Genomic DNA, 25,612 nt, shown 5'->3' with positions numbered 1-25,612 from the left:
CATCAGCAGCATTCTACTATGAGCACCTTATGTCCCACCATGACACTTCCAGCTTCCTGCTCCCCCGCCCCCTTCTTTTAGCTTTGACACCAACTCCAGGACAAAGCTCTTCATCCAGTAAACACTTGATATAAAGACCCATTCTCATGTTGTTAACAGACTCTGAGTTCTGTTTTAAGAAAATTCTCTGCGAGTCTGGGTTTCTTGGGACCTGACAGTGTCATACTTACTCTGGTCCCATCTCTGAGGCCCCCTGAGCTTCAGAAACACCATTCCACTCTCACTGGGAAACCAAAAGAAGACATTCCCACGACAAAGGCAGGCCCTCCACAAAATCCCACACTGAACAGGAGCCAGACTCCGGGACGGGCCGCGGAAGCGTCTCACCTGGTGCATGGTGCCAACCTGCTGGGGTGTCTGGTTGCAAAAGCTGCAACTGAGACCCAGCCGCACAGTGGCGACATGCAGGGAGCCAATCAGTTACCAAAAGCAAGAAGTGATAGCTGACAACCTGACAACATGAAGAAGTCAGAACAAAAAGACTATAAAAAATAGAATTGAGAAATCAAAAACATGGCATTCTCTGCTTAACAGAGGCACAAACGATCCTATCCAGCTCAACAAGCTGAGAGGGGCCCATCATTCCTGCTACGCACAGGGGAATGCTCCTAGCGACGACGCCATTGTGAAGCATGGGTTGACTATGGCCAGTGAGCTCCACTCACCAGTAGCCCACACCAGTTTTCCCTCAGAGATTAATACCAGGGAGCTGGAAACCCAGCTCCCTTGACATCCAGCTGGATGAAGCACTGTGTCACCTTCAGCCCCATGCTACAAGGGAAAAAACATCGTTTCTGGAATCGGGCAGGCCCGGTTTGATCCTGGATGGACTGGCTAGTCTCTGCCTACCACAGAGACTGCTCCCTGTAAGCATCAGTAAATGCTTACTGCGCTGGACTGAACTGCCTTTATAAATCCCAGAGAAGGATCAAGGAGGAGGCAGCAGGGCTCAGGAAATAATTAATCACGGGTTGATCAACATTTTTTCCTCTCCATTCCCTCCCCCAAACCAGCTGCGGCCAGTCCTTCCTGAGCCTGGCCTGCAGAGAAGCCTCCTAAGAAAGAATGTGGCTTCCTCTGTCTTCCTTCTGGAGGGATTTGGATGGGTCACATTTCAGGAGGGTAGAAGTGGGGCCCAGAGACCAAGAGGGATGAATCAAATCACACAGCCTTCTAGTGGCTGTCCTGGAGAACCCTGGCAAGGGCAAGGACCTCTGCCTTGCATAGGAGGAGGGAAAGGCAACTCCCATGATGCCAGGACTTCAGTCAGGCTCCCCACAGGCGGGGCTGGAGAGAGCTGGGATTCTACGATGACAGAGATGTGTACGTAGCAAAGCAAGGCACAGGGCCGCGCGTCTCACCACAGATGAGGCCCAAAGGCTCCTGAGATGGTATGACCCTGTAGAAATCACTCTCAAGTCACTGTGGAAGTGTTCGTATCTGAAGGCTTCAAGCCAGGACATTGCTAAGAGAATCCCAGAGCTGCCACATGGATGGGTTCCGTGTCCAGGGCCTGATTTTTAGGAAGCCTCACTCGCAAAGTGGGCATTCCTGAGAGGGGTGGGAATGAGGGAGAGCCAATCAATCACTCCTCTCCAGACCATAACCCTGATTCCATACGGCGAATGCTAGGCTGCCTGTGCATCATCCCCTTGGCGAATTCCCCAGAGCCAATGGGCTGCCATCGTGCTAAGCTTAGGAGACTTCTGGACCCCTCTTTTCCTCACACCATCCTACGCAGGCAGTGGCCAGGGCTGAAAATAAAATTTTTGTAGATCAGTTTCAACATAGTTAGGAGCTCAGTCAGACTCAGCTTAAAGCCTATTGCTTGGTCTCATCCATATCAAAACCTTCCAGCTAAGAAAATCAGCCTGTGAGCAGACATTAATTTTAGTGAAAAGACAGGTCATGGCCCTGACTAATAGTGGATCACACCTGTACAAATAAATCCAAAAGGCCCCAGACCCCCAGGCTCCCCAGACAGTAAAGGCTGTTTCCCTCCTGGGATGTTGGGGAGTTAACCCAGAGCAGTGCAGACAAAAATCTACTTTTCTGGCTGCGAGGACCCTCTTATGGCTCCTAAGGGACCAGAAGAGTCACTTCCTTCCAGCGAAGGCATCATTTCAGCCATTGTCTTGGTCACAAGCCGTGTTTCTGCCAGGGCACAAGCACTGCTGGCGTCAAGTTCCCAGAGAGAGCTACTGTGAGTGGCGTCCCTGCTGGATGCCTCCCTGGGGAACTTTCCAGGCAACGCTTATACACACACACACACACACACACACACACACACACACACTTAAAGTCAGCTCAGGCCTACAGGCCCCACCCGAGCTTTCTAGAGCAAAGCTAGGATCCAGGGTTGGAGAGCCCTGTTGGGCTGGGAGACACCCATCAGCAGTCTCACAGTGCAGCCTGCTGGGCATGAATGAAGGTGCAGCAGCAGGAGACAGGGGTGAGGGGTGCAGGGAAGGGTGTCTTGCCTCCCCTCTGTCCACTTTCAACACCTGAGAAAGGAGCCTCGAACCCCAAACTGCCAGTCTAGGCTTGAAGGCCTATAGAAGGGGAAAGACAGTCTTGGGGATTTCAAAATGCAAACAGTTCTCCCACCCCCACTGAGTTCTCAACTGCTCAATGCTTTAGAATGTTCCAAATGGTTGGCATAAGGGAGGAGCACTGGGGATCCACAGGAGGAACAGAAGCTCCATGCTGAAAATAAGGAGCTGAGTGTCCAAGGAAATAGGTGGGAATACCTCTTGTAAGCTTTGTACAAATTATCATTTCTAACTTATATAAGATTCCCCTGCTTCTGCCAATCTTTTTCAGTACCGACATATGGGTACAATGTCTATGCGAGGCACAAAGAGGGTACAGCTCACATTAGTAAGTAGCAATGGAACAGCACTGACAGTGTGGGGCCAAGTGAGGGCTCAGGGCAGGCAGCCACAGGTGGGGGGTGGGCTCTGCGGGCCGGGTGTGTCCCGACAGGTGGGGGCAGGAAAGATGGAGAAGCAGCTGGAGAGAAAGGGCACTGAAAAGCACCCACAGGACCTGGTATCAGAGGGGGCAGTGGGAAGTGAGAAAGGAGGAAGGAGGTGGCTTTGACAGAATCAGAGTGAGCTGGGCCATTTGGAAGGCACTGTAATGTGAGTTTCAGGTGGCACCTGCTGAGTCTGGGTAGCCATTCCCCACACCCTGCACCCTCTCTTCTCTTCATGAACCCTCCAGCAACCTGCTCTTGCTTACCTGTCTTTGCTTACCCACCTATTACTCTGCTTGCCCCTCATGCCTCTGGCCCTTCCCTCTCTCCCCACTACTGTCACTTTCTCCTTCCAGCAGCTCCTTGAGGTCAGAGAGTTTCTTATACCACTGGGTAGACAACAGCCCCCTAGCGCCCTCACATGCACACTACCCAGTGCCCCTTCCCTTCCCCTGCAGCCAGCCTCCAAGAGAAGCCTGAGGCTCCAGCCTTCCTCCCTCCCAGCCAAACCAGCCAAGCCGCTGGCCTCGCCCGGGGGCTATGGGAGCTCCCTGAGCCATCTGATGTGTGAGGAGCAGTGGACAGCCTCCAACTCTGCAGCACACCATGCCCCGTCTAGACAGATTTGAGCTCTGTGTCCTCAGGAACCGCCAGGCCCCAGAGCGGGGCTCTGCTCCAAAGGCAATTCTTCCCCTGCAGGTGAGGCTGCTTTGGTGGCCAAAACTGAGTGCACACTGGAGCCATTTCCCACTTAGCTGGCGGCCAGTCACCTAAAGTCTCTGGGGAAAAGACAAAGCTCTCTGGTAGGGAGAATTCTTATTTTTTAATCATATTTAAAAAAAAAAACAAATGAGTAGTTGGAGAAAACAGGCGACAGAGTGGGAGGCCACTTGGGATGCAGAGAGAAAGATCAAAGCCCACCAAGCATGGAGGAAACAGCCTTGGTGTGGCCCAGAGAACAGTCTAGGTGGCCCATGCTCCATACAAGGCAGCCTGGGAATGGGAGGCGCAGGGTGAGGAAGCCTCAGCCACAGGCACCCCGTGGCCCTGCTCCGTGACCCCAGCACTGCAGTTAACGGTCTTCAGCTGGAACAAACACCTGCTGTCAAGAGACGTCCAACCAAGCTCCCAGTTCCCTGGGAGGGCCGTCATATCTCTGTGTGGGCGGTGAACCTACCCAAACTGCGGCCCCCAGGCTGCTCTCTTCTTCCAAGAAGAAGCTAGAGTTCCTCCGCCTGGACACAATCCTTCTGGCAGCTGCCCCTCTCACAGTCCCAGCCCCGGGCAATTAGCCAGGGACACTCTCTGTGTTTGCTGGCTGATTAATTAGCTCATTTGAAGAGCCACAAGTCACTGTGTGGCAGTGAGGCCATTATGTCAGTCATGGGGCAAAAGTCCCCATCTTCCCCAAATGAGTATGTGCTACCAAATTTCCTCCCAGATCCCTCAGTTCAGTCTCCCATTTTTTTTTCCCCCAATTTATGATAACCAGGATCCTGGAGACCATGGAGAGAACATGGCTTGCCCAAAGAAGCCACAGCCCATAGAGGTGGGCCCAGTCTCCACTCTCAGCCCAGTGCTTTCCCACCTCACAGTGTCACCTCCCAACATTCCAACTGGGTAAAAAGCTGGGCTCAACGAACCCACTGAGCTGCTAGAGCCCACAACCGACTTTAGGCTAGTCAGACCTACAGCATTCTAGTAAGTTCTCTCAAAGGACTTTCACCAATGTTCGGTAGAAGCTAGGGAAACTCCCAAGGTACCAAGACATCATTTGAGGGGCAGCACTGAAGGGAGGGATTCCAAGACCCTGTCTCTTCTCCCTTCCCACCATAAAAAGCTGACATGCCCTCTCAGACCAGCCAGCTTATTCCTCATGCGATTTGCCAGGTCTTCCCTTCTCTTGGTCAACACCGTGGCCACTTTTGCATAACCTAAGGATCTGCTTCACCCCATCCTTCTCCAGGACAAATCTGAAGGGACAATAGATAAGAGTGATAACTGCATTCACACACACACACACACACACACACACACACACACACACAGAAGAGCAGGCAAGGAAAGTATAGTGCACCATAGTGCTGAAGACCTCAAGACGGAAGTCATGGTGTATCCATTACATTATCTGCTGCCCCACACAGACCCCATCCCCCTCCCTGTCCCTGAGCTGCTTCCCCATGCATCAGAATAGAGCAGGACAATCATAGCTCAGAAAAGCAGGTCCCTCTGCTTGGCCAATAGATTGCCAGGGGTTAAGAGGGTTGACGGGTATCTTTCAGAATCTGCAGCTCTTGGGTCCTCCCAAGAGTGCCCCTCACGTCTTACCTGATGAGGTCGATAGGTTGAAACTTATAAAACACTCCATAGCGTGCCCATTCTCGATACAGCAGCTAAAAAAGAAGAGGGAAACAGATTAGGAGTGGAGGGGGCAACCATTCACCTTTTGTTTTGTTCACCTTAGCAAGTCAGAATTGTATCCCCCACAACTACCCTAGCAAGTCAAAATGGAATCCCCAAAGCCCAGCTTCTAGGAAAATTCTTACAAGACATCCACAAGGAAGGTCTCCAAAGGTGGGAGGCTACAGAGGCTGACTTCCCTTCCCCACATAATAAAGGTGACCTTCATCACACTCCAGGCCAGCGCCTGCTGCACCTCCCAATCATAACCACCATAACCCCACCTTCTTCACTCCCTTGCTTTGCTTAGTCCAGCAAAATGAGCCTGGTGTCCCTTCATTCACTCATAAACAAGTGTTTACTGAGCATCTACTATGTGCCAGACACTGGACACAGCTGTAAACGAAAGTCATTTCTGCCATAGAGCTTACACCCTGATGTGTGGAGACAGAAACATGTCAACATCCAAGATTTATAAATGTCATGCAGAAAGCTAAATCAAGGCAAGAGAGTAGAACACGAAGGACAGGGGAGTGGGGGAAGTGCTATTTCAGACAGATGGCAAGGGAAGGCCTCTCCGAGGTGACATTTGCGCTGAGACCTGAAGGAAGTGAGGGAGTGCACCCAGCAGAAGAACACTCTTCCTGTGCAAATGCCCTGAGGAAAGTGCATGTGGTATGTCCTGGGGAAAACAGGGAAGCCGTGTGGCTGGGGCAGTGTGAGCATGAGGCGAATCATCAGAGATAACATCAGAAGGTACTGAGGTGGCAGATCACTTGGGGGCTTGCAGGCCATGCTAAAACCTTTGCACTCTGAAGGAAGCCAGGGGGAGATGTGCAGCAGTGAGGAGAGATGATCCGGCTTGGCCTGCAGATCGCTCACACCAGCCCCCGTGTGGAGAAGAGACAGAGGGCTAGCATAGGAGCAGGGGGCTCTGTAACTGTCCAGGACAGATGGAGGCGGCCTTCACCACAGAGGCAGTGGGGGGAGCAATGAGAAGTGGGTGGTTCCACTTATGTTTTAAAGGTAGCGTAGGATTTAGTGTTGGATTGGATGTGGGGTGGGATGGAGAACCTCTCCTGAGGCGCTCAGTAAATGGTGACTCCATGCGCTGTGGAAGAGCAGGTGGGGAAGGATAGGACCAGGAGTTCACTTTGGGATGTGCCAATTTGAGGTGCCCTGGAGGCATCCCCGTGGGGCTACTGAGTAAGCAACTGGATGCAAACATCTGGATTTCAAAGGAGCGTCCACCTCCTAAATTTACAAAGAAGATGTAAATTTGGGAGGTGCCTGACAGGAGATGATCTATGAGGTCACTAAGCTATGGATGCAACCACTGAGGGAGAGGAAGTAGGTAAAGAAGAGGTGTGACAGTGGGGCCCCGGTGCGGCGACCTTCAGAGACCAAGGAGATGATGAGCAGCAAAGGAGATGGAAGAGCCGCGAGCGATGTAGAGGGCTAGATACGTGTGGTGTCCCGGAAGCTCAGGGACAACTGGTTTCAAAAAGAAGAAAATGCCCCGCTGTGGCAAACACTGCTCATGGGTCAGGTCAGGTGGGAATGGAGAAGTGACCTCCAGATTCGGTGACTTTAAGGTCACTCATGACCTTGACAAGAGTTGTTTCCGTGGCAGTGTGGGGGCAACACCTGAGTGGAACACTGAGGAAGGAAATGATGCACCCACATCAAGGCGTGCCATCTTGTGATGTCTGCACAGCAATTTTAGCAGGGCTAGCATGTGGACAAAACCTAGGTGTCACTCCTGGGGCATTTCAGTTTCAAACACCTGGCCAGCCAGCTTCACAGATTATCCCCAAGTAAATGAAGTAATTAGACATCCTCTAGATATCCACGCTGAAGAGATATTAGCATGTAATCAAATTATATGTCTAGACTTGACAAGTTTGCCAGACACTGGCTATCTTGTTATGTTCTCTATTCTCCTTACACATCACATGGAATTCACGAGGAATTCTGTCCAGGAGAACCTGCCCTAACTAGGTATTTTGGATATCCAGTTGAACAGCAGGAGGCCACCCTTTTCACCTAAGACCCTTTAAAGACATGGTTTTTTCATAAACTGACATAAGAACTGGCATTCCTCCTTAATGGGTTTAGACCTTTATGGTCATAGTCTCTCCCAACAATGGCAAAACAGAACGCGAAACCTCACGGACCCTGACAGAGCAAACTGCCACCACCATGAGCACCACATGCAAAGGAGGAAACCCAGGCACAAACAAAGGGGTTACTCCGAGCCTGACTGGCAGAGGAGGATGTGAGTCCGCGAGTTCAGATGCCGCTCCTAACAGGCAGGTGGCTCCTAACCAAATCTTACTGTTCTCATTAGATCTCCTCCTCCCCTTCACCTCAGGTGCTTCTACTGCCCTGGGTCTTTATTCCCTCCGCTAGTGTGATCCCTGCACTCACCAGCACCTGGCTGTCACAGTGACATCATTTGTGGCCCTAAGGGAGGCCAGCATGCGTCAGGAGGTACGGGCAAGGACTCTCCTGAGGGCTGTGGGTTGGCACTGCCTGCCTCCCGGGCTCTGACCTCCAGAGCGGATTCCTCTCCAAGTCACGTATCAAGCCAAAACCTGAGCCTGAGAGCACCCATCTGCCACTGCCCTTCAGGGAAAAGCTAAATGTGCTCCAAGAACCCGGATGGCACAGTTGGCTCCACCCCAAACTGAGAGCCATGCTCACCAGCCTTACCCCCTGCTGGGATCAAGAAACCTCTGGAGGTCCCTTCCTTAGTGTACTGCCCTCTGAGCACAAAGCTAGATTCAGTTTGTGGATATGGATGAAGATGAGCCAAGAGAGCTGTACGAGCTCAGTGCAGCCGGGCTGCTCCTGCAAGGGAGCACCAAACCTGGGAGTGACACAGCAGTTAGGGTCGAATGCCCACGGGGCTCTGCCCAGGCCGGCTCATGCCTCCCTGCAGGGGTGGGGAGCACTGTAGACCCTTCCCCCTCTCTACAAATGTTCACTCACACATACTCAGAGACAAGTGGGTCATGCTAAAGCCCAGGCTGCAGGGTCCCAGAACAGATTAGCAGTCAGGGTGGAAGGAGGCATGCTCCGGAGTCTCTGCCCCATGGGGATTAGTATGGTGGAGTAAAGTGCAGGAAGACATCCACAGTATCTTGTAACAATCTCTTTAAATGGGCAGTGTCTAGATCCTTCTAATGCAGCTTTTAGCAAATCCACCTTCTCCCTCAGAACTACACCAATGTCTTCATCATGACTGGCCAAGCCTGCGAATAGATTAGGGAAGGTCTGCAGCTCCCTCTTAATGGACAGTGCCTTATATCAGAGGCCCTGGATATGGTTCCAGACATGCCAGCCTGACCCCAAACCTCTACGGCAGGAAGCCACGATCCACAGGGACTACCCAGCCTGATGGATCAGAACATTCAAGCAGCCAGTCGGCTCCCTGGGGGTCACATTTGACAGTGGGTCAGTGGGTTTAAGTATTTCATGAAACCATAAAGGAACCCAACTGTTAAAACCATTTGCAATGCCAGAGAATGGCAAGATGTTTGAGACTCCCAGCTCTCCCAAAGGCCTCAGGCTCCTCAGAGAGTGAGACCTCCTAACAGGAAGAAAGATGGCAATGCAGCCAACTGAGAGCTGGTGATGGGACAGGGCAAACTGAATGGGAGAGAAGGGAATCCTACTCCCAGATCCTCCAATGACCTGTTTGAACTGTTGGCAAGTCACTTCAACTCTCTAGGCCTCCTCTATTAGCAAAATGAGTGCAGGAGGGGAAAATCAATCCTCAAGTGAAACCCAGGACCAAAGTACCTTTCTGGTCAGAAAAACAGAAGTGACTCTCTTCACACACCTTTTCATGGGGTCACTTTATAACCGTCCACTAGAGAAGACAATCATCTGCAAAAGCTGCAAAATCCAAGACCCAGGGTTTAAAAACTGCTAAAGAGAATCGCAGTCCAGTGATGTGCCTTAGGCTCCCCTGTACGTGGGTGAGGAAGCTGCAGGGAGCTGGCGGGGCTTGGGCAGCCCTCCGAAGATGCTTACGGTCACTTCCCTGGGAAGCTTGAGAAAACCAGACAGGTCTGGCTAACGTGGAATTAAGTGGCCACTGGCAGCGACGTAACAACCCATCCACACCCACGTTGCTCCCTCTTCCTGCTGCCCTGCTTTCTAGAGAGGCGGAAAAGCCCTCTTCTCCAGAGTCAGGGTGCATCTTGTTAATTACCCTCCAGGAACGGGGAGAGACTTCCAGCCCCTAGCTGGAGCTGAGTCACTGAGGCTGCACAACTGCACTAGGCGAGCTGGAAGGGAAGAAGATTGTATTCTCAGGGGTCTCAGGGCTTTCCTGGGATCTGCCTGTGAGGAGCCTGGGCCTCAGGGAGATCAGGGGAACAGGCACGAATTGCAGGGAAGAGTAAAGGAGGACATCCAGGTACGAGCAGGACGGGCAGCTTGGGATGCCCTTGCAAGTCACCTCTACAGGCCCCCAGAGGGGGGATACCACTGCAGCTCCCAACCCTTCTCCACGCCCTCCAGCAACAGATGCAAGGATTCTCCCTGGCACCCAACCAAAATCCTTCTTGCAGCCCTCTCCAAGAACACTAGACTATTATAATTCAATTAAAATGAATCAATATGCTGCACGTATTCAGAGGTTTGGACTCTTTCTTCTTGAGGTTCCTTTTAGGCCCCACCCATATACCACTGAAACTGCAGGAACAAAGCCAGCGCGGTGCTGAGAATTCCCCTTGCCATACACAAGACGCTGAGTACCTGGCTATCCAAGGCTGGCTGGCCTTTGGACACCAGGGCTTTTGTCCTGACTCGACAATCATTTACAGCCATTGGAACCATCTCCTCACCTTGTTGGGAATCAGTTTTCCAACCCAAATGGACAGAAAAAAAAAACCTTTTCCTCTCTCATGGATTCTCTTATCCCCATCCCAGCAAAGCCTAGTTCCCTAACCATGACCCTGGCAGAGGAAAATAAGGACTGGCCAGCAAACTCAAGGCAAAGACACAAGAAAGGGGCCTCCTGTCTTTCAAAGGTAACTGTCTGCCTTTTGACATCAACTTTGGGAAACATCCACCAAGGTGATGCTCCATCTGAGCTGGTCTCTCCCTAACTCCCAGCTTCTACCCATTCTGCCAGTTCTGCTGTGCAGTGGGAATAATTCTATTGGCCTAAGCAAAACATTTCCTGAAAGGAAAAATTTTTGTTACAAGATTGTGTTGTTAATAATAACGCAACATCATTCCAAAGACAAACATATATTTCAGATGGTCTATAATTTGCTTCCCTCTGCCTCTGCGCAGATAACAGAGGTCTGGCTGATTTCTCCCAGGAGGTACTGTGTGTTCCTGGTCTCTGGAATGTTCCTATAAAGTGCTCCACCTCACCGGGCTGGGGTCACCACCCACTCAGCAGGAGGATTCTTAGGTGGGCAGTGGTGGTGATCACTCTTTAAAGGGGAGGAACATGAAATGAGAAAGTGGGAGGACAGAAAACGGTTGGGGTGAGCTAGGTGAGATGTGAGGAGAAACGCTTCCTCCTTTTCCTTTAACTCTGATCCGGGACTTTTCAGGAAATTAAACACTGAGACTATTAGCATCAGATAGAAAACAGATGAGGTTAAGACATCGCAATACTACAGCAGATTCCCTGGGCAGGCAGAGAGGGGACATGTGTAAGCAATCACAGCAGTATTTCTGGAAAAGACCTTTTATGTTTTTAATACTTAACACTTCATAACAGGGACTAATAGGCAGGATAAAAAGAAGGCTGCTCAAAAGGCAACTTGGGGGATGAATAATTTTCCAGACAACAGAGCTAGGGCAGGGAGGGAGGGGGGCGCTCCTCGGGCTTCAATTCCTCAGCCCTCCCGCCCCTGCCCTCCCTCCTCTGCTCGCCAGAGTTGCTGATGGCTGGGGGAAGCTGGGTGGGAGGATGGCATGAGGGGGTTGACAGCCAGATGGGGCAGTCCCCACTATAAAGAGGCGGGTGGTCCTTAGAGTGCCATGTCATGGCAGGGGAGGGTGGTGCACCCATGCAGAAGAACGGGGATCTGGATGAAGGGCCGGGAGAGAGCAGCACAGGCAGGTGCTGTGACTGGCACAGGAGGGGTCCTTCCAAAGGGATGTTTTCCCTCCCCTAACTGTAACCTCTGATTAACACAGCACAACTGAGCCTCCCTCCCTCAGGTTTCTCAGCTCTAATTTGGGAATGGCTATCCCCCACTTGTCTGCCTCCAGGGTAAGAAGAATAAGTTAAAGATGACCCCCACCCCTGCAAAAAGCCACCATGGCATGGATAATAATACATTTTTAACAGGGACACTGGCTCTGGGAGTCAGAGGTGTTCCAAGCCTCCACTCTGTTCCCTGTGGCAATGTCACCGTGGGCAAGGTGCTCACTCCTTCTGTGTCTCAGTCTCCCCACCTAGAAATTACGGAATTTGGACTCTCAGTGTTTCTCAGTTGAGGCCCCCCAGTCATCGGGGGTGGGACTGCAGGATGCACCTCAGGATGGTGAGCACTGCTGGCCCTCCAGGCGCTAAATGCCCGTAGCACCCCTGGACACACGCTGTCATGTTGATGACCAGAAATGGCCCCCACGGTTCCAACCCCTGCAGGGCAGGGAGCTGTGGAAGAACTGCTGAAAAATACTTAAGCGGGTAAACAGAACGTTCAGGACGTGCGGGGCTAGTTCCACACCCACCCACAGTCCCCCGCGCCCCAGCGCTGCGTGCGGCCCAGGGCCGGCTTACCTTTCTGTCATTCGTGTCATCCCCTGGGCTGTCGTATTCACCCTGTAAGAGAGAAAGGAGTGCTGCTGCCTCAAGCCAAGGGAATTATCAAAACCAGAGAAAGGAGTTTCTTTTCTATTCTCTGGCGTCCTCCCTTTCTCTCATTCCCCTTTTGAGGAAAGTCAAAAGCGTGCCCTGGTAAGGAGCCAATATTCCGTGTTGTGAGGCAGCAACACTTGCAGTGTTTCCTGTGGACAGCTTCGCACACGAAGATGCTCCCCTCCGACGCGTCCACGATCAGCCTCCTCAGAGCAAAGGCAATGGTGGAGCGCGTGCCTGGCATACCGTCTGGAATCACCCTGCGCCACGGCACACTCCCCCCGGCCCTGACCCGTCCACTGTCCACAACATCATATATGCCCATGGCAAAGCTATTGGTGGGCAGAGATTGTCATCTGGAAATTCCTTTGGGCCCTCAGGGAGCCCCCCGCTCCGCAGCCTCGTTTGGCATAACCGTGTGACACACGCGAAGGAAGTGACCGGCCAGGGAGCAATGCCGCCAAGAGAGGGCATTTCGTTCATGGGCCAGTTAAGTTCTTCGTGAAGCGTCTTGAAGAAGGTCGCTGCCCTGTTTCTAACACGACCCCCCATCGGGGGAAGCTTTACTTACAGTCTGTCTTGTTTTCTCTGCTTAACCAAACAAGAGTATAAGGAATTCTGAGAGATTTGCTTCAAAAGTGTCCAAATCTATTTTAAGAGACCTGATACTATGTACTTGCCTGTTAAGGATGAGGGATTTCACACCCACACAAAACGATCACGTACAAAGGATCATTTTCGGTCGTTTCGGGGTCTGACCATACCTGGGCCTTCGAGCCTCCTTCCACCGCCACCCACCCACCTTCCCCACCGCCTCCTCCCTTCAAACCCTCGCACGCCCCATCTGCCTTCTCACACCACCTCCCAAAACCGCTCGCACCCAAACCAGCTGGCCACGGGGGCAATGCCCGGAGAGACCGTCGCCTCGGAGGAGATTCCCGTCGACCCTGAGGGGGCCACGGTCAGCCCAGGTATGTGAGCGAGCGGCTTGACCCCCTCCTGCCCCGCCCGCGTGCATTCCGCTGTGTCACCTGTGGTGCGCAACTGTTTGAAGACCGTGCGGAGCGCGCAGCGGAAACGATACTCACGTCATGAAGAGGGTAGGCAGCCTCGTAGATATTGTTTGCTATCAGAGAGTTAATGCCTGTGGAAGAAGGGGAGATGGAAAAGGTAACTGTAGGCCAGGGGTTTCTCGACTTCACCTCTGTCTGTCAGGAAACGTTACCCCCCACCACCTCCCAGCTGAGGTTCGCTGTGTGCTCCTCCTCCGTCACCCCCAATCTAGAAGTTTCTGTGGAGCTTCAGTTCTTAGCATGAGAATATCTGTGTTTCCCACATGCAAAGTTATGTTCCAGGATCAAATGTGCTCTCTGAAACCTCACGTGCCCCCCAGTCCTCATCCCCCCCAGAACACTGCAGACTCTCCGCCACCGCCACCGCCGCGGCCATCAGGTGACACTACCTGTGTTCAGTGACAGTGCAGGAATGACTACAAGTTATTATCATTAGGATCCATATGGTTATATGTCAGAGCATCCCACGGCACAGTATCGGAACTCATCTCTGGCGCCTCCCTGTTCCTTCCCAGAGCAGTGTTTATCCCTGCCCATGGCTGGTCTGCCTGGACCATTAGCTCCCTGTGGTAGGGTGCCCCAGGGCAGCGGTTCTCAAAATGTGGTCTGGGGAACCCTGGGCATCCCCATGACCCCTTCAGGAGGTTCACAAGGTCAAAACTAATTTTATAATATAGCACTAGGACATTATTTGCTTCTTCCCTCCTATTCTCTCATGACTACAGAGTGGGGTTTTGTGACTGGGATGGGATCATCCCCCCGACAGTTAATGGAATGTGTGCTTGTGTATCCTTGTGCTTTAAAATTTTCTTAGTGCTAACTTCTAATACAATAAATATTGACTGAGATAACCCACCTAAACAAAAGTCCTTTGGATACTCTCAATTTTTAAAAGTGCAAAGTGGGGGCGCCTGGGTGGCTCAGTCATTGAGCGTCTGCCTTCAGCTCAAGTCGTGATCCCATGGTGCTGGGATCGAGCCCCGCATTGGGCTCCCTGCTCCACGGGAAGCCTGCTTCTCCCTCTCCCACTCCCCCTGCTTGTGTCCCCTCTCTCGCTGTGTCTGTCTCTCTGCCAAATAAATAAATAAAATCTTTAAAAAAAAGTGCAAAGGGTTCTTGAGGCCACAAAGTTTGAAAACCACACGAGATTCATGTTTTAATCCCAACAGTATTTCACACCACATGCACATAGCAGACCCTACTAAATATATGCTAAATGAGTAAATGACTCTGTCCCTATAACTCCAGCATAGTCACAACAGAGAACTTTCTGCCCAGCACAGAAGCAGTGTTGTTTACTCGTTTCATTTACAGTTTTATTCAGAGACTATAAAATGGTCTGTATGTTCTGACTCAGGATAGTCTGTCCTGGGTCACTGGCTCCCATATGGGAGACATTATATCCCGCCAACCCCCAGTACTGAGGACCCTACCATGCAAGGATGCATATGTAATCACGAAGAGGGAGGAGAAGGGGTGAGCTCTGGAACACGGTGATTTCCCCTGTCTCAAACACGCTTTCTACCCTGAACCATTCTTTCCAGAGAGACTGTAGACAGTCGTGAGATGAGAAGAAAGAAAATTGGTTTTGGAAGGAAACATGTACCATGTACTAATGCTAAGTAATCTGCATTTGCACGGCTCTGGATAAACAACAATGATGGTTAACAAATCTAGACATTTTCCACCTCCCCTTCCCAAGCGATACCCCACCCACATACAGAGACCGCAGAGGCTCTCAAACAATCCTCTCTCCTCAACGGCCTCCTCTTCCTCAAAGCCTGACCCTCTTTGCCTCATTTCTAGGGCACGGGATGCCAGGAAGACCAGCTGTGGGCCCCACGTGGAAGCAGAGGCCCTCGGGAGACTGCAGGGGGCGCTCTCAGAAGTGACCACTCTTCCAGTGAGCTGAGAGCGGCAGCATCACCAAGGGGCCAGTCCTTTCCTGATTTTAAGTTTCCTCCTTAGCATGAACATAAACCCTCTGAAATAACTTTGGGGGGTGGGGGGAGCAGAGGGTAGGTAAAGGGAGTGTGGATGGGGGAAGGGTGCCCAGGGGCTGAACGAGCTGCAGCTCTGTCTTACTCACAAGACTACAATTTCACTTTGAGCGTCATTAATCGGTTCAAGAGCCATAACCACAGCAATGCGAAGCCTACAATAATCAAGGGGAGGAGTCCTGAGTCAGGAGAGGGGGTGGGGGTGGCTCGAAGCTCCAAAAGGGCTGTCGATGCAGATTGAGGCTGAAGCATCACAGGCGGTGCCAGCTCTAAACTAGACCACACCCTGTGCACTACTCTCCCCCCCCCCCCCCGCCCCAATCCCTGCACTCACACCCACGGTAGCCACAGCAGCAGCGTGTACCCTGAAGACAGGTCCCGAACTGCATGGAGAAAGTTAAACAGGTGTGGAATTCTCGGCTTTGCTGGGCACCGAGCACAGTAGCCGAGTGTCTGACAGCAATAAGCTGACAACCTGAATTCATGGGTCCTGCTGCCAAATCCTCAGAAGGATCTCAAATCACTGGAGGTCTAAAGCTGTGTACCCTACCTCCCATCTCAAATAAAGCTTCCTGCGTACCCCGTGCCTAAAACAGCTCACCTCCCTTGTAGGATGTCATCTGCCCATTGTTGTGTGTGTCCCCTGAAGGCTCACAAGGTACCCATTCCCCCCTCCGCCTCACCTGTATCTCTCATGGCACCTAGTTCACTGCTGGGAACACAGAAGAGATAATGGCTGATGAGAGCAACCAGCCCCATGGCTAAACTTATTGCAGTATCTCTTCCCATTTATCACAGGCACCCGTCTTCCTCACTCCCCCAATTTTCTATGGCAACCTCTGCTGATGAATAACCTTTAAACTCTGGTTGATTAGTCTGTTTCCTAGAGAAGAAGCCCAGCCAATGGTTCTTTGTCTTGGGGCCAATACAATTCAGGTCCTCAAACCTGAGTTATCCCAACCCAGAAAAACAGAGCCCCAAAATGCTCTAAGGGAATGTGCATCTGTCCTCCAGGGTTGTGTACCCCCTCTTTTCCAGATGGCATCATATGGGTGATCCCAATCAGCGGCTGCTGTAGAGGGAGGGAACAGCACATAAAAGGAGGAGGAACCGGGAAGGGGGAGGCAAGTTGAAAATAACTATTCATCCACAACTTCACCCAAGAATGAGAATTGCTTTGGCCTCTTGGGTCACCCACAGACTTCAGAAACCAATACCCCCAAACAAGCATGGAAATCAGTTTGAAAGAAGACGAAAATAATCAAACGGGTTTTTTTTTTTAAGTCTCTGCTTTGAAAACTGAAATTCTGAATTTTTTCTTTTCTTTTCAGCAAAAATGAGCTAATTGGTTCCATCGTGCCCCATCCATCTGGCCATAATGGCAAAGCTTTCTTCTTCAGGATCACATCTAGTCTTTCCTCTCTGCTCTAGACCCAGGGAGAGAGAGCGAGACAGACCCAGCCTCTCATCCTACTGCCCCCAGAAGGGGAGCCAGGAAGAAGGAGAAAGCACAGAGGATATTGTCCTTTTCCTCTCCCCACAAAGAGAAGCAGGGCCTGGGCTCAAACACAGCACAGCTCACTGAGGACTATCTCACTGATCCCTATAGTCCCTTTAAGTCACTAGGTTCTTCATACCTCTTGCTCTTAGAACTATAATCCCTAAAGGAAAAAGGCTCATGCTTCTCCTCTGCCCAGCACCAACCACAGCTCTACACAGCCTGACCCGGCCAGGCCTAGCAACACGGTCCCTTGGCATCCAGAGGGTCAGGGTCAAGGAACAGAGCAGGGTGGGCTCAGGCGCCAGGGCCTGTCCCTGAAAACACACACTCAGAACACAAAACCTGAGACCTTGAATTTAGCTTCCAAGGCATCTCTGGTTTCCTGGACACAAAGGATCAACCAAAGCAGAGTTTATGGTCGGCCTCCCAAAGAGAGCCTCATTAAATCTACAAGTGCTGCTGGGTGACAGGGACTGCAGCTCTATTCCCTCCAGGCCAAACTCAAAGGAAACTTTTATCCCATGGGACAGGTACTTAGAGGAGTGGTGAACTCTTGAAAACCCATTTGGTTTTGATTCCCCTCAGAGCAGGGCCCAGTCCGCCCAGCGCTCTGCTTTCATCCCCGTGCTCCAGCCGGACATAAATCTAAACCAGAGGCCCCAGACGGTGCATTTAACAGAGACTATATTTACCCATCATCAAATTGTCTTGACGTGTGCTTAATTACTTAAATGCCTTTAATCCTGAGCCTTTTCTTCTAACAAAATATAAACCAGTTCAGCTGGATGAATGATAAACCAGATGTTTACAACACACAACACGGTCTGGCTTCGGTCAAAATAATTAAGACATTGTCTCCTGAGTGGGAAGGAGAGATGCCCAAAGCATACATTTGTTGAAATGCTCTGACACCAAAGTGTCTATGAAAATGTAGTTCCATCAATCGGTAATTTTCAGTCCATGAAAAGGCAGCAATAACTTCCATACGAAAGAAGTAGAAAAGGTGTCTCTCTCCCTCTGACATGGTCAAGCGGGCTTGGGTTTCTCTCCACAGTGAAGTGCACTTTAAAGGCATATAGTCAATGATATTGCAATAATGTTGTATGTACTTATGGTGGTGAGCACTGGTCAATGTACAGAATCATTGAATCACGATGGTGGACACCTGAAACTAATATAACACTGTACGTTAATGTTAATTATGCTTTGATTTTTAGAAAGGCGTTCCAGGATAGGGTGAGTTTGCAGGGCCCTGACAGTTGACCTTATATTACGTTGATTAAGGAGGCATCATGGAGCTAGGCTGAGTTTCACTGGGACAAGATTGCTCACACGCTACCACCACCATGCAGAACCCAAAGTCACAAATATATCCGGTCTCTGAACACTGTGTGTGCATTAGTCCATAATCCCTCACTTCCAGGGGTAAATAAGAGGGAAAGGATGTGTAACTCTCACAATTAAAAGTTAGACCATCCCCTCTAACACCATACACAAAGATAAACTCAAAATGGATGAAAGACCTCAATGTGAGACAGGAACCCATCAAAATCCTAGAGGAGAACATAGGCAGTAACCTCTTTGACATCGCCCACAGCAACTTCTTTCAAGATACATCTCCAAAGGCAAGTGAAACAAAAGCGAAAATGAACATTTGGGACTTCATCAAGATAAAAAGCTTCTGCACAGCAAAGGAAACAGTCAACAAAACAAAGAGGCAACCCACAGAATGGGAGAAGATATTTGCAAATGACACTACAGATAAAGGGCTGGTAACCAAGATCTATAAAGAACTTCTCAAACTCAACAGCCAATAAACAAATAAGTCAAAAAATAGGCAGAAGATATGAAAAGACACTTCTCTGAAGAAGACATACAAATGGCTAACAGACACATGAAAAAATGTTCATCATCATTAGTCATCAGGGAAATTCAAATTAAAACCACACTGAGATACCACCTTTAGAATAGCAAAAATGGACAGGGAAAGAAACAGTTAGAATGGCAAAAATGGACAGGGAAAGAAACAGAGTGGCAAAAATGGACAGGGAAAGAAACAACAAATGTTGGAGAGGTTGTGGAGAAAGGGAACCCTCTTACACTGTTGGTGGGAATGCAAGTTGGTACAGCCACTTTGGAAAACAGTGTGGAGGTGCCTCAAAAATTTAAAAATAGAGCTCCCCTATGACCCAGCAATTGCACTACTGGGTATTTACCCCAAAGACAGAGAAGTACTGAAAAGAAGGGCCATATGCACCCCAACGTTCATAGCAGCAATGTCCGCAATAGCCAAACCATGGAAAGAGCCAAGATGCCCTTCAACAGATGAATGGATAAAGAAGATGTGGTCCATATATACAATGGAATATTACTCAGCCATCAGAAAGGATGAATACCCAACTTTTACATCAACATGGATGGGACTGGAAGAGATTATGCTAAGTGAAGTAAATCAAGCAGAGAAAGTCAAGTATCATATGGTTTCACTTATTTGTGGAACATAAGGAATAGCATGGAGGACATTAGGAGAAGGAAGGGAAAAATGAAGGGGGGGAAATCGGAAAGGGAGATGAACCATGAGAGACTATGGACTCAGAGAAACAAAGTGCGGGTTTTGGGGTGGGGGTGGAGGGATGGGTCAGCCCGGTGATAGGTATTAAGGAGGGTACATATTGCATGGAGCACTGGGTGTTATATGAAAACAATGAATCATGGAACACTACATCAAAAACTAATGATGTACTGTATGGTGACTAACATAACATAATAAAATAAAATAACATTTAAAAAATTAATTAAAAAAAAAGTTAGACTATCCCCAAACTCCAATCCACCCATACTTTTTGATGGTCAGTAACCCTTTCTTTGCCTTCTTATGCTTGCTTTTCTCCTCCTGCCCATCCTTCCACCAAAGGGGGTGGGGGGGGAAGGGAGACAGAAAATCCAAGAGGCCCTACTGCTGGCTAGGACAAAAAGGGACTGAACATTAAATGTCCATATGACAAATGTTAGAAAAGTACTAGCAACAATTAAGTTCTTCACAGAGATGACTTGGTTATCTTTGGGTACTTCAGAAAACCAATGGCCAAATCCCCAGAGGACAGAGCACGCTGCACCATTCTCTCCATTCCCAGATGTGAGTAGGTCAAGAAGCTGGTGGCTGCCAAGCCCATAGTCATCTTTATCTAACTTTAAACTTCCTAAGAATCATCTGGATAGCTTGTTAAAACTGCAGCCCTTGGAGCCCTGTCCCTGCACATTCTGATTCAGCAAAGCCAGCTTGGGGTCTGGAGAGCCGAGGCTTTCAGAGGCTCACCAGGGGATTCGGATGCTGGCAGAGTGCAACCACACCTAAGCAATGTCACCATGGCCACTGGCAAAGGAGCAATGTAGGAGTGCAATCTTTGCTCCCAATCACCCTGGCCAGCAGTCCTGAATCCTCATCTTGCCTTCCACTGTCTATTCCCATGATCTTTGAGGTCCACAAACACTGTGCAACTCAAGTCCTGGCTATGGCCTGGGGACCTGCTCACCATGAATTTATAGGAAAGCCAGTCCCCTCTGTGAGCCTAGCTAGCTCTTAGGGAAAGGAGACCATGTTGCTCCTCTGAATCCAAGTCTAGGAAATGCTGGAGCTGGAATTAGAAGCTTCAACCATACTGAGGGGTCCCTCTTTATGTTACAAGAGGAGAAAGAAATGGGCCCAGAGAGGGAATGTCACTTTACCTATGGTTCTCAATTTGTTCATCCCAGAGCTAAAATGCCACCTGCTTCTCTAGCCTTGTTGGGTGTGTGCCTATCTTCCTTTGGCTCCTTCTAGATACACTCTCTCCCCTTCTCTGACATGAATGGGCTCCCTTGCTCTCTGGCTTTCTACTGGGTTCTCAGCACGTCAGAGGGAGATGGGACCCCCTGACCTCCTCCCTGAACATCCACCTGCTTCTCTCCATGGGTCTCCTCTACCTAGCTCTGTCCATCCATGTTCCAATAACCACTCTCTCACCTCATGGATCTAGAGCTAGGAACAGCTTTACAGCTGCTCATTCCAGGCATCTCCAACTCCCTGTCCACACCTTTGTAAACGGTCTCTCCATATTCCCACCTTAAATTATCCTACTTTGATTGTGTCATTTGTTCCCATTGAGACCCTGATTCTCTGGAGTGGCTCCTGTCATGTCTTCTGTATTATTTGCTCTCCTTGCATCTATCTCTCTGGCCACACAGCGCCTTATTGCCTCTTCTCCTCAAATGTTACCTCGTATGTAAGCCACGTAACAGTGGGGATTTTTGTCTGTTGTGTCTGGCTGATTCACTACTCTATTCCTTAGTTCTAGAATATGAATGACGCATAGTAGGTGCTCAATAAATACCCACTGAATAAATGAATGAATGTTACACAGGGAAGACCTCAGCTTCCACCTCTGAGAAACCTTTCCCTGAAAACCTCATCCATTTATTAATTTATCTTATTTTATCAACTAATTTAAAGAGCACTGAAGAAGAGCCAGGACACCTGGGTTCTAAATCTGGCTCTAAATCTCTGATCTTGGGCAACCTATTCATCTCTCCACCCTGAAATTGGTTAACCTCTGCTGACCCTACTCTGCATGGTGGTTTCAAGGATCACATGAGAAATGAGTGTAAAAGTGCACTCGTGCAAGGGGCCCTTATTAATCTGGTTACAGTAATGCCTTATGTGTTCAGAGATCACTTATCTGCTTATCTCAGTTCTCACGACAGAGAGCCCAAAAGAAAGAAAAAGTACCTAGATCTCACAAAACCCATTCCCTAATGTTGCGGACCGTAACCACAGCAGAATCCTGCAGACCCTCCCTCAATGCATTTTCTCTCTCTCTTTACCCCAAATTCTCATAAGCTTGTTCTTCTGTCTCCCAGACAGCAAAGTAAAACTGAAAGAGCAGAATTCAGAGAGGGAGGTTACCAGAGTCAAAAATTCAAGATATCAGAGAGTGTGGGGCAAACAACCCTAACAATACTTGGATGATTCTTAAGGAAACATTTTAAAAACTTGTTCTTAGTCATGATACTGAATCATCCAAAAAAGGTTACATATGGTTCTGTACAGAGAATGTACCTTGATCTATGCTATATAAGAAAGCAGAGACTAGTACAAGAGATTTCAGAAAAATTTCTGTACAAAAAAACATTGCTGAGGACATCAAGAGTGAAACCACTAAATCATATTCCCCTTTCACTTTGGTTCAAGGTCAAATTTGCAGTCCAACTGCAGGAACTACAGGGCCTTATGGTTTGAATATTTGTATTCTATTTTTCCCCTAGTTTTGACATTCTATTTTAATTTGTGTTTTTCCTGGTTCTTATTTCTTAATTTATTTATATTATGCTGTTTTATTGTTTTTCTTGTAAGCCACCTCAGAAATTTTGTGGAACAAGATGGGAATATAAATAATTCCACACATGCAAGTTGTATATAGCTTCATGCTTTGCAAAAGTAGGCACTCAAATAAATGTATTTTCCACAATGAAAAAAAGTGATAATACTGAATAAATGAGAGTGTTTCCGAATTATTATTATCTTTCGTATATTTTCCATCTTCAATTCTAATCTTTCTTATTTTCTCTATCTTCTAAAATTCCCTTAGTAACTGGGTACCCTGGCAAAGGGAATAAAGCTTTGTAAACTGGACACAGTAATGACCATATTAAAGGTAATTCCCGGGCTGAAGGATCAACAAAAATACCTTAGAAAACAATGCCAAGAACTGTTCTCCCTTTTTCTCTTCTTTTTATGAGGCAACAATCCTCTGGAGGAATCTAAGTCAATTCTAGCCATTTGTGTTTCTCTATAAAACCAGAGAGAAGGGCAATAAAATCAAAATTTACCCCATGGCTCAAAGGGCCATGTTATCTTGAGGCCTCTGAGTGTCATTATATTCCTCAGTTCTTCTGATCTTCTAAGTAAGATGGTACATTGGCCAAAGAGCTTAGGGGGAGCTTGACTTTCCTAGACAGAAGACAAACAACTTGAAAATCAGACTCGGGGTTCTCTTCCACTGGGAATCAGAGAATTTCAGTCATATGTCCATTGTTACAAACCCAGTAATTCATTGGCAGCTACTGTTGAACTAACAGACTTTTGGGTAGGGGTTAGGGCTTCAACGTATGGATCTGGGGGGGCGGGGGGGGAGAGACACAAACATCAAGTCCATAACAATATGTAACTATTAAGGGGTTTGGATTTTATCTAAGCGAAATGTGGATCTATTTTACCATTTCAGGCAGACCAGTGAAATGATCAGATTTGCATTTTAAAAAGTTCTACAGGCTGTATGCTATGGAATGGGTTAAAAATGGACAAAACTGGGGCTAAGAAGACCTCTTAGTGGTTGGGATAGTAAATTCGGTTAAAAAACAAAATGCAGTTGATGTAGAGCAGGATAATGGCTGTAAACAGTCAAATTGTACCTATTTCACACATGTTCACAAGACCAACCCAACAGCACTTCGTTCTAGTTTTTAGTTTGAGAAATTAAGAACCAGAGTTCACTGAAATTTGGGGTACATGGATGGGAGCTGGACTGTCCCCCCAAAAGGAAATCTGTATTTTTTGTTTACATTGTGGTTGAGGTTCTTTCAGAGCATCTGCATGAAGATGTCAAGTGTGTAGTCAGATATTTAGCTCTGAGAATCTAGAGAAAAAAATCATTCATCACTTGATTTATATGATGCCCATGCTTAAAGCACAAAAATCAACAACAGGGTTTTAAAATTTATTGTACAGTGAGTTGCATACTTAAGGTTTAGCTTAAATTAGAAGGTCACTAAGGAAGAGGCTTTATGATGTGTTAGCCTCGGTTTTCCTTCATTTTTTTCATCATTTTATAAGTGCAGGAAAACTGAGACTAATGGACACAACACAGCCTACTAAAATCTAACTGAATTTAATGGAGACAGAACTTGAGCTCATTTCCCCATGTTTCCCTGCCAAGGTCCCTGCCAAGATCCTACCTTGGTGTTTAGGACCTCAGGTTCAATATATGTCAAAAGAAGGCAGGCTCTCCCTTACAATTCAAGAGCCTATAAATTGGTGGCCAGATCACTATTGCTTCTGTAGTAACATTCAAGACTCAACCTAATTCCACCCCTACTTCACAGCATCCCGAAGGGAGTGGAAATAGGATTTGAAGCAAAAAAACCCAAGTTCTAGACCCAATTCTGACAGTGATTCAGTATGTGACCTTGGACAAGTCATGTGTCCTCTCTGTCCCCATTTGTAGAATTACTGACATGCCAACTTTCCCCTGAGCTACAAAGTGAATATTAGATCATTTATCTTGATACTTGGACACACACATAGAAGTTAATTACTTCCACCTCTGTGTTCCCTCTGCACTCTGGACATGTCTCTGTAGTTGTACCTAGCAGATTATCTCATAATTATTTGTTTACATGTCTGTCTGCATGGCAAGACTAAGAGTCCCTCAAGGCTAGAAATTAGGTCAAATTCTTCTTGGCATCTCTGTTTCTGTAACATCATTTGATACATAGAAGGTGCTCAATAAATGTTTTCTGAATGTCAAAAAAAGGAAGAAATTTTTGAAAGCTACTCAACGGCAATAAAATTCTTAAGATGTTTGATTTGAGACATCACCAAAAAACTCAGATCCTCAGAGGAAAAAAAAAAACCTTCAGTGTTAAAGCAGAGGGTCCCTAATGGCCTTTCAACAACCCAGAGACTGTCTCTGAAATTAAACTTCAGTTTTTAAGGATCTTCCAATTTACAAAACAAACTAACAGTTCTGTACTTAATCTTCTCAAAAACTCTGCAAGATAGATGTTATTATCCCCACTTGACATCAAAGGAAACTAAGTTGCAGAGAAGTTAAGCCACTTGTCCATGGACACAATTACCAGCAACGGCTATGGGCTAACAGGCTAGGCATATTTAATTAATTCACTGAACCAAACTGATGGAGTAGAATGTGCAAGGCAGAGAGCTAGGTGCACTGGGGTATCAAAGATGATTCAGACACGCCTCGAGGACTGTTTGGGAGTCTAAGCCATGGACATAGCAATCAGCAAGAAAGAGACTGAGTTTGGTGGGAGAGCCAAGGAGAGGGCATTGGGAGAACCTGTGAGACAGCCATGTCTGGTCTGGGGAGGGGCACGGGGAACTGGGGGGAGGACATTCAGGTGAAGGGAACTGTGTGAGCAAAAAAGAAGACGGTGGTCAGGTCAACAGGAAGAGAAGTGGGAAAGAGGGAATTAAGTAGAAATCGACACTTGATATATTGATTTTAAGGTTCTGATGAACATCTCATGGAGGTATCCATCTGGCAGATGGAAATGTTGGGCTGGAACTGGTGAGAAGGGGGGAAAATAGAAATACATGGTTGCCAGGGGTGCCTGGGTGGCTCAGTCAGTTAAGTGTTCCACTCTTGGCTTCGGCTCAGGTCATGATCTCAGAGTCATGGGATCGAGCCAGCAGCAAGATTCTCTCTGTCCCTCTCCCTGCCCCTCCCCCACCATGCACACTCTCTCATACTCTCTCTCTCTCTCAAATAAATAAATAAATCTTTAAAAAAAAAAAAAGGAATACATGGTTGCTAGTCATCTGTACAGAAAGAAAGTAAGGAGGCCATGGGAATATGGAGAAGAAAACATCTAAAATCTAGAAGGAAAAAGAACCAAAGAAAGTCTGGTCCATGAGGCAGAAACAGATCGGCAACAGATTAGTAGAGCAGTAGTACCTTCCTGGATAGCAACTCTCAGAAGTTG

At 48.4% G+C, this 25,612-nt stretch overlaps 1 protein-coding gene across 3 annotated transcripts in view; it reads right to left on the bottom strand.

The window, feature by feature from the left end:
* ANO2 (anoctamin 2) overlaps positions 1–25,612 on the bottom strand; it is a 324,700-nt gene that overhangs the window by 216,878 nt on the left and 82,210 nt on the right. For all 3 annotated transcript variants that reach the window (XM_021690626.1, XM_044915480.1, XM_021690625.1), the window contains 3 exons: positions 13,367–13,422; positions 12,201–12,242; positions 5,366–5,430 (listed from right to left, as the gene is read on the bottom strand). In XM_021690626.1, coding sequence (XP_021546301.1) covers positions 5,366–5,430; positions 12,201–12,242; positions 13,367–13,422 — 163 coding nt within the window. The remainder of the gene's footprint in view (positions 1–5,365; positions 5,431–12,200; positions 12,243–13,366; positions 13,423–25,612) is intronic.

Source organism: Neomonachus schauinslandi, chromosome 5, assembly GCF_002201575.2.
Source record: "Neomonachus schauinslandi chromosome 5, ASM220157v2, whole genome shotgun sequence".
Lineage (NCBI taxonomy): Eukaryota > Metazoa > Chordata > Mammalia > Carnivora > Phocidae > Neomonachus > Neomonachus schauinslandi.
Note: the sequence above shows the minus strand (reverse complement) of the source record. Positions and strands in the feature narration are given on the sequence as shown.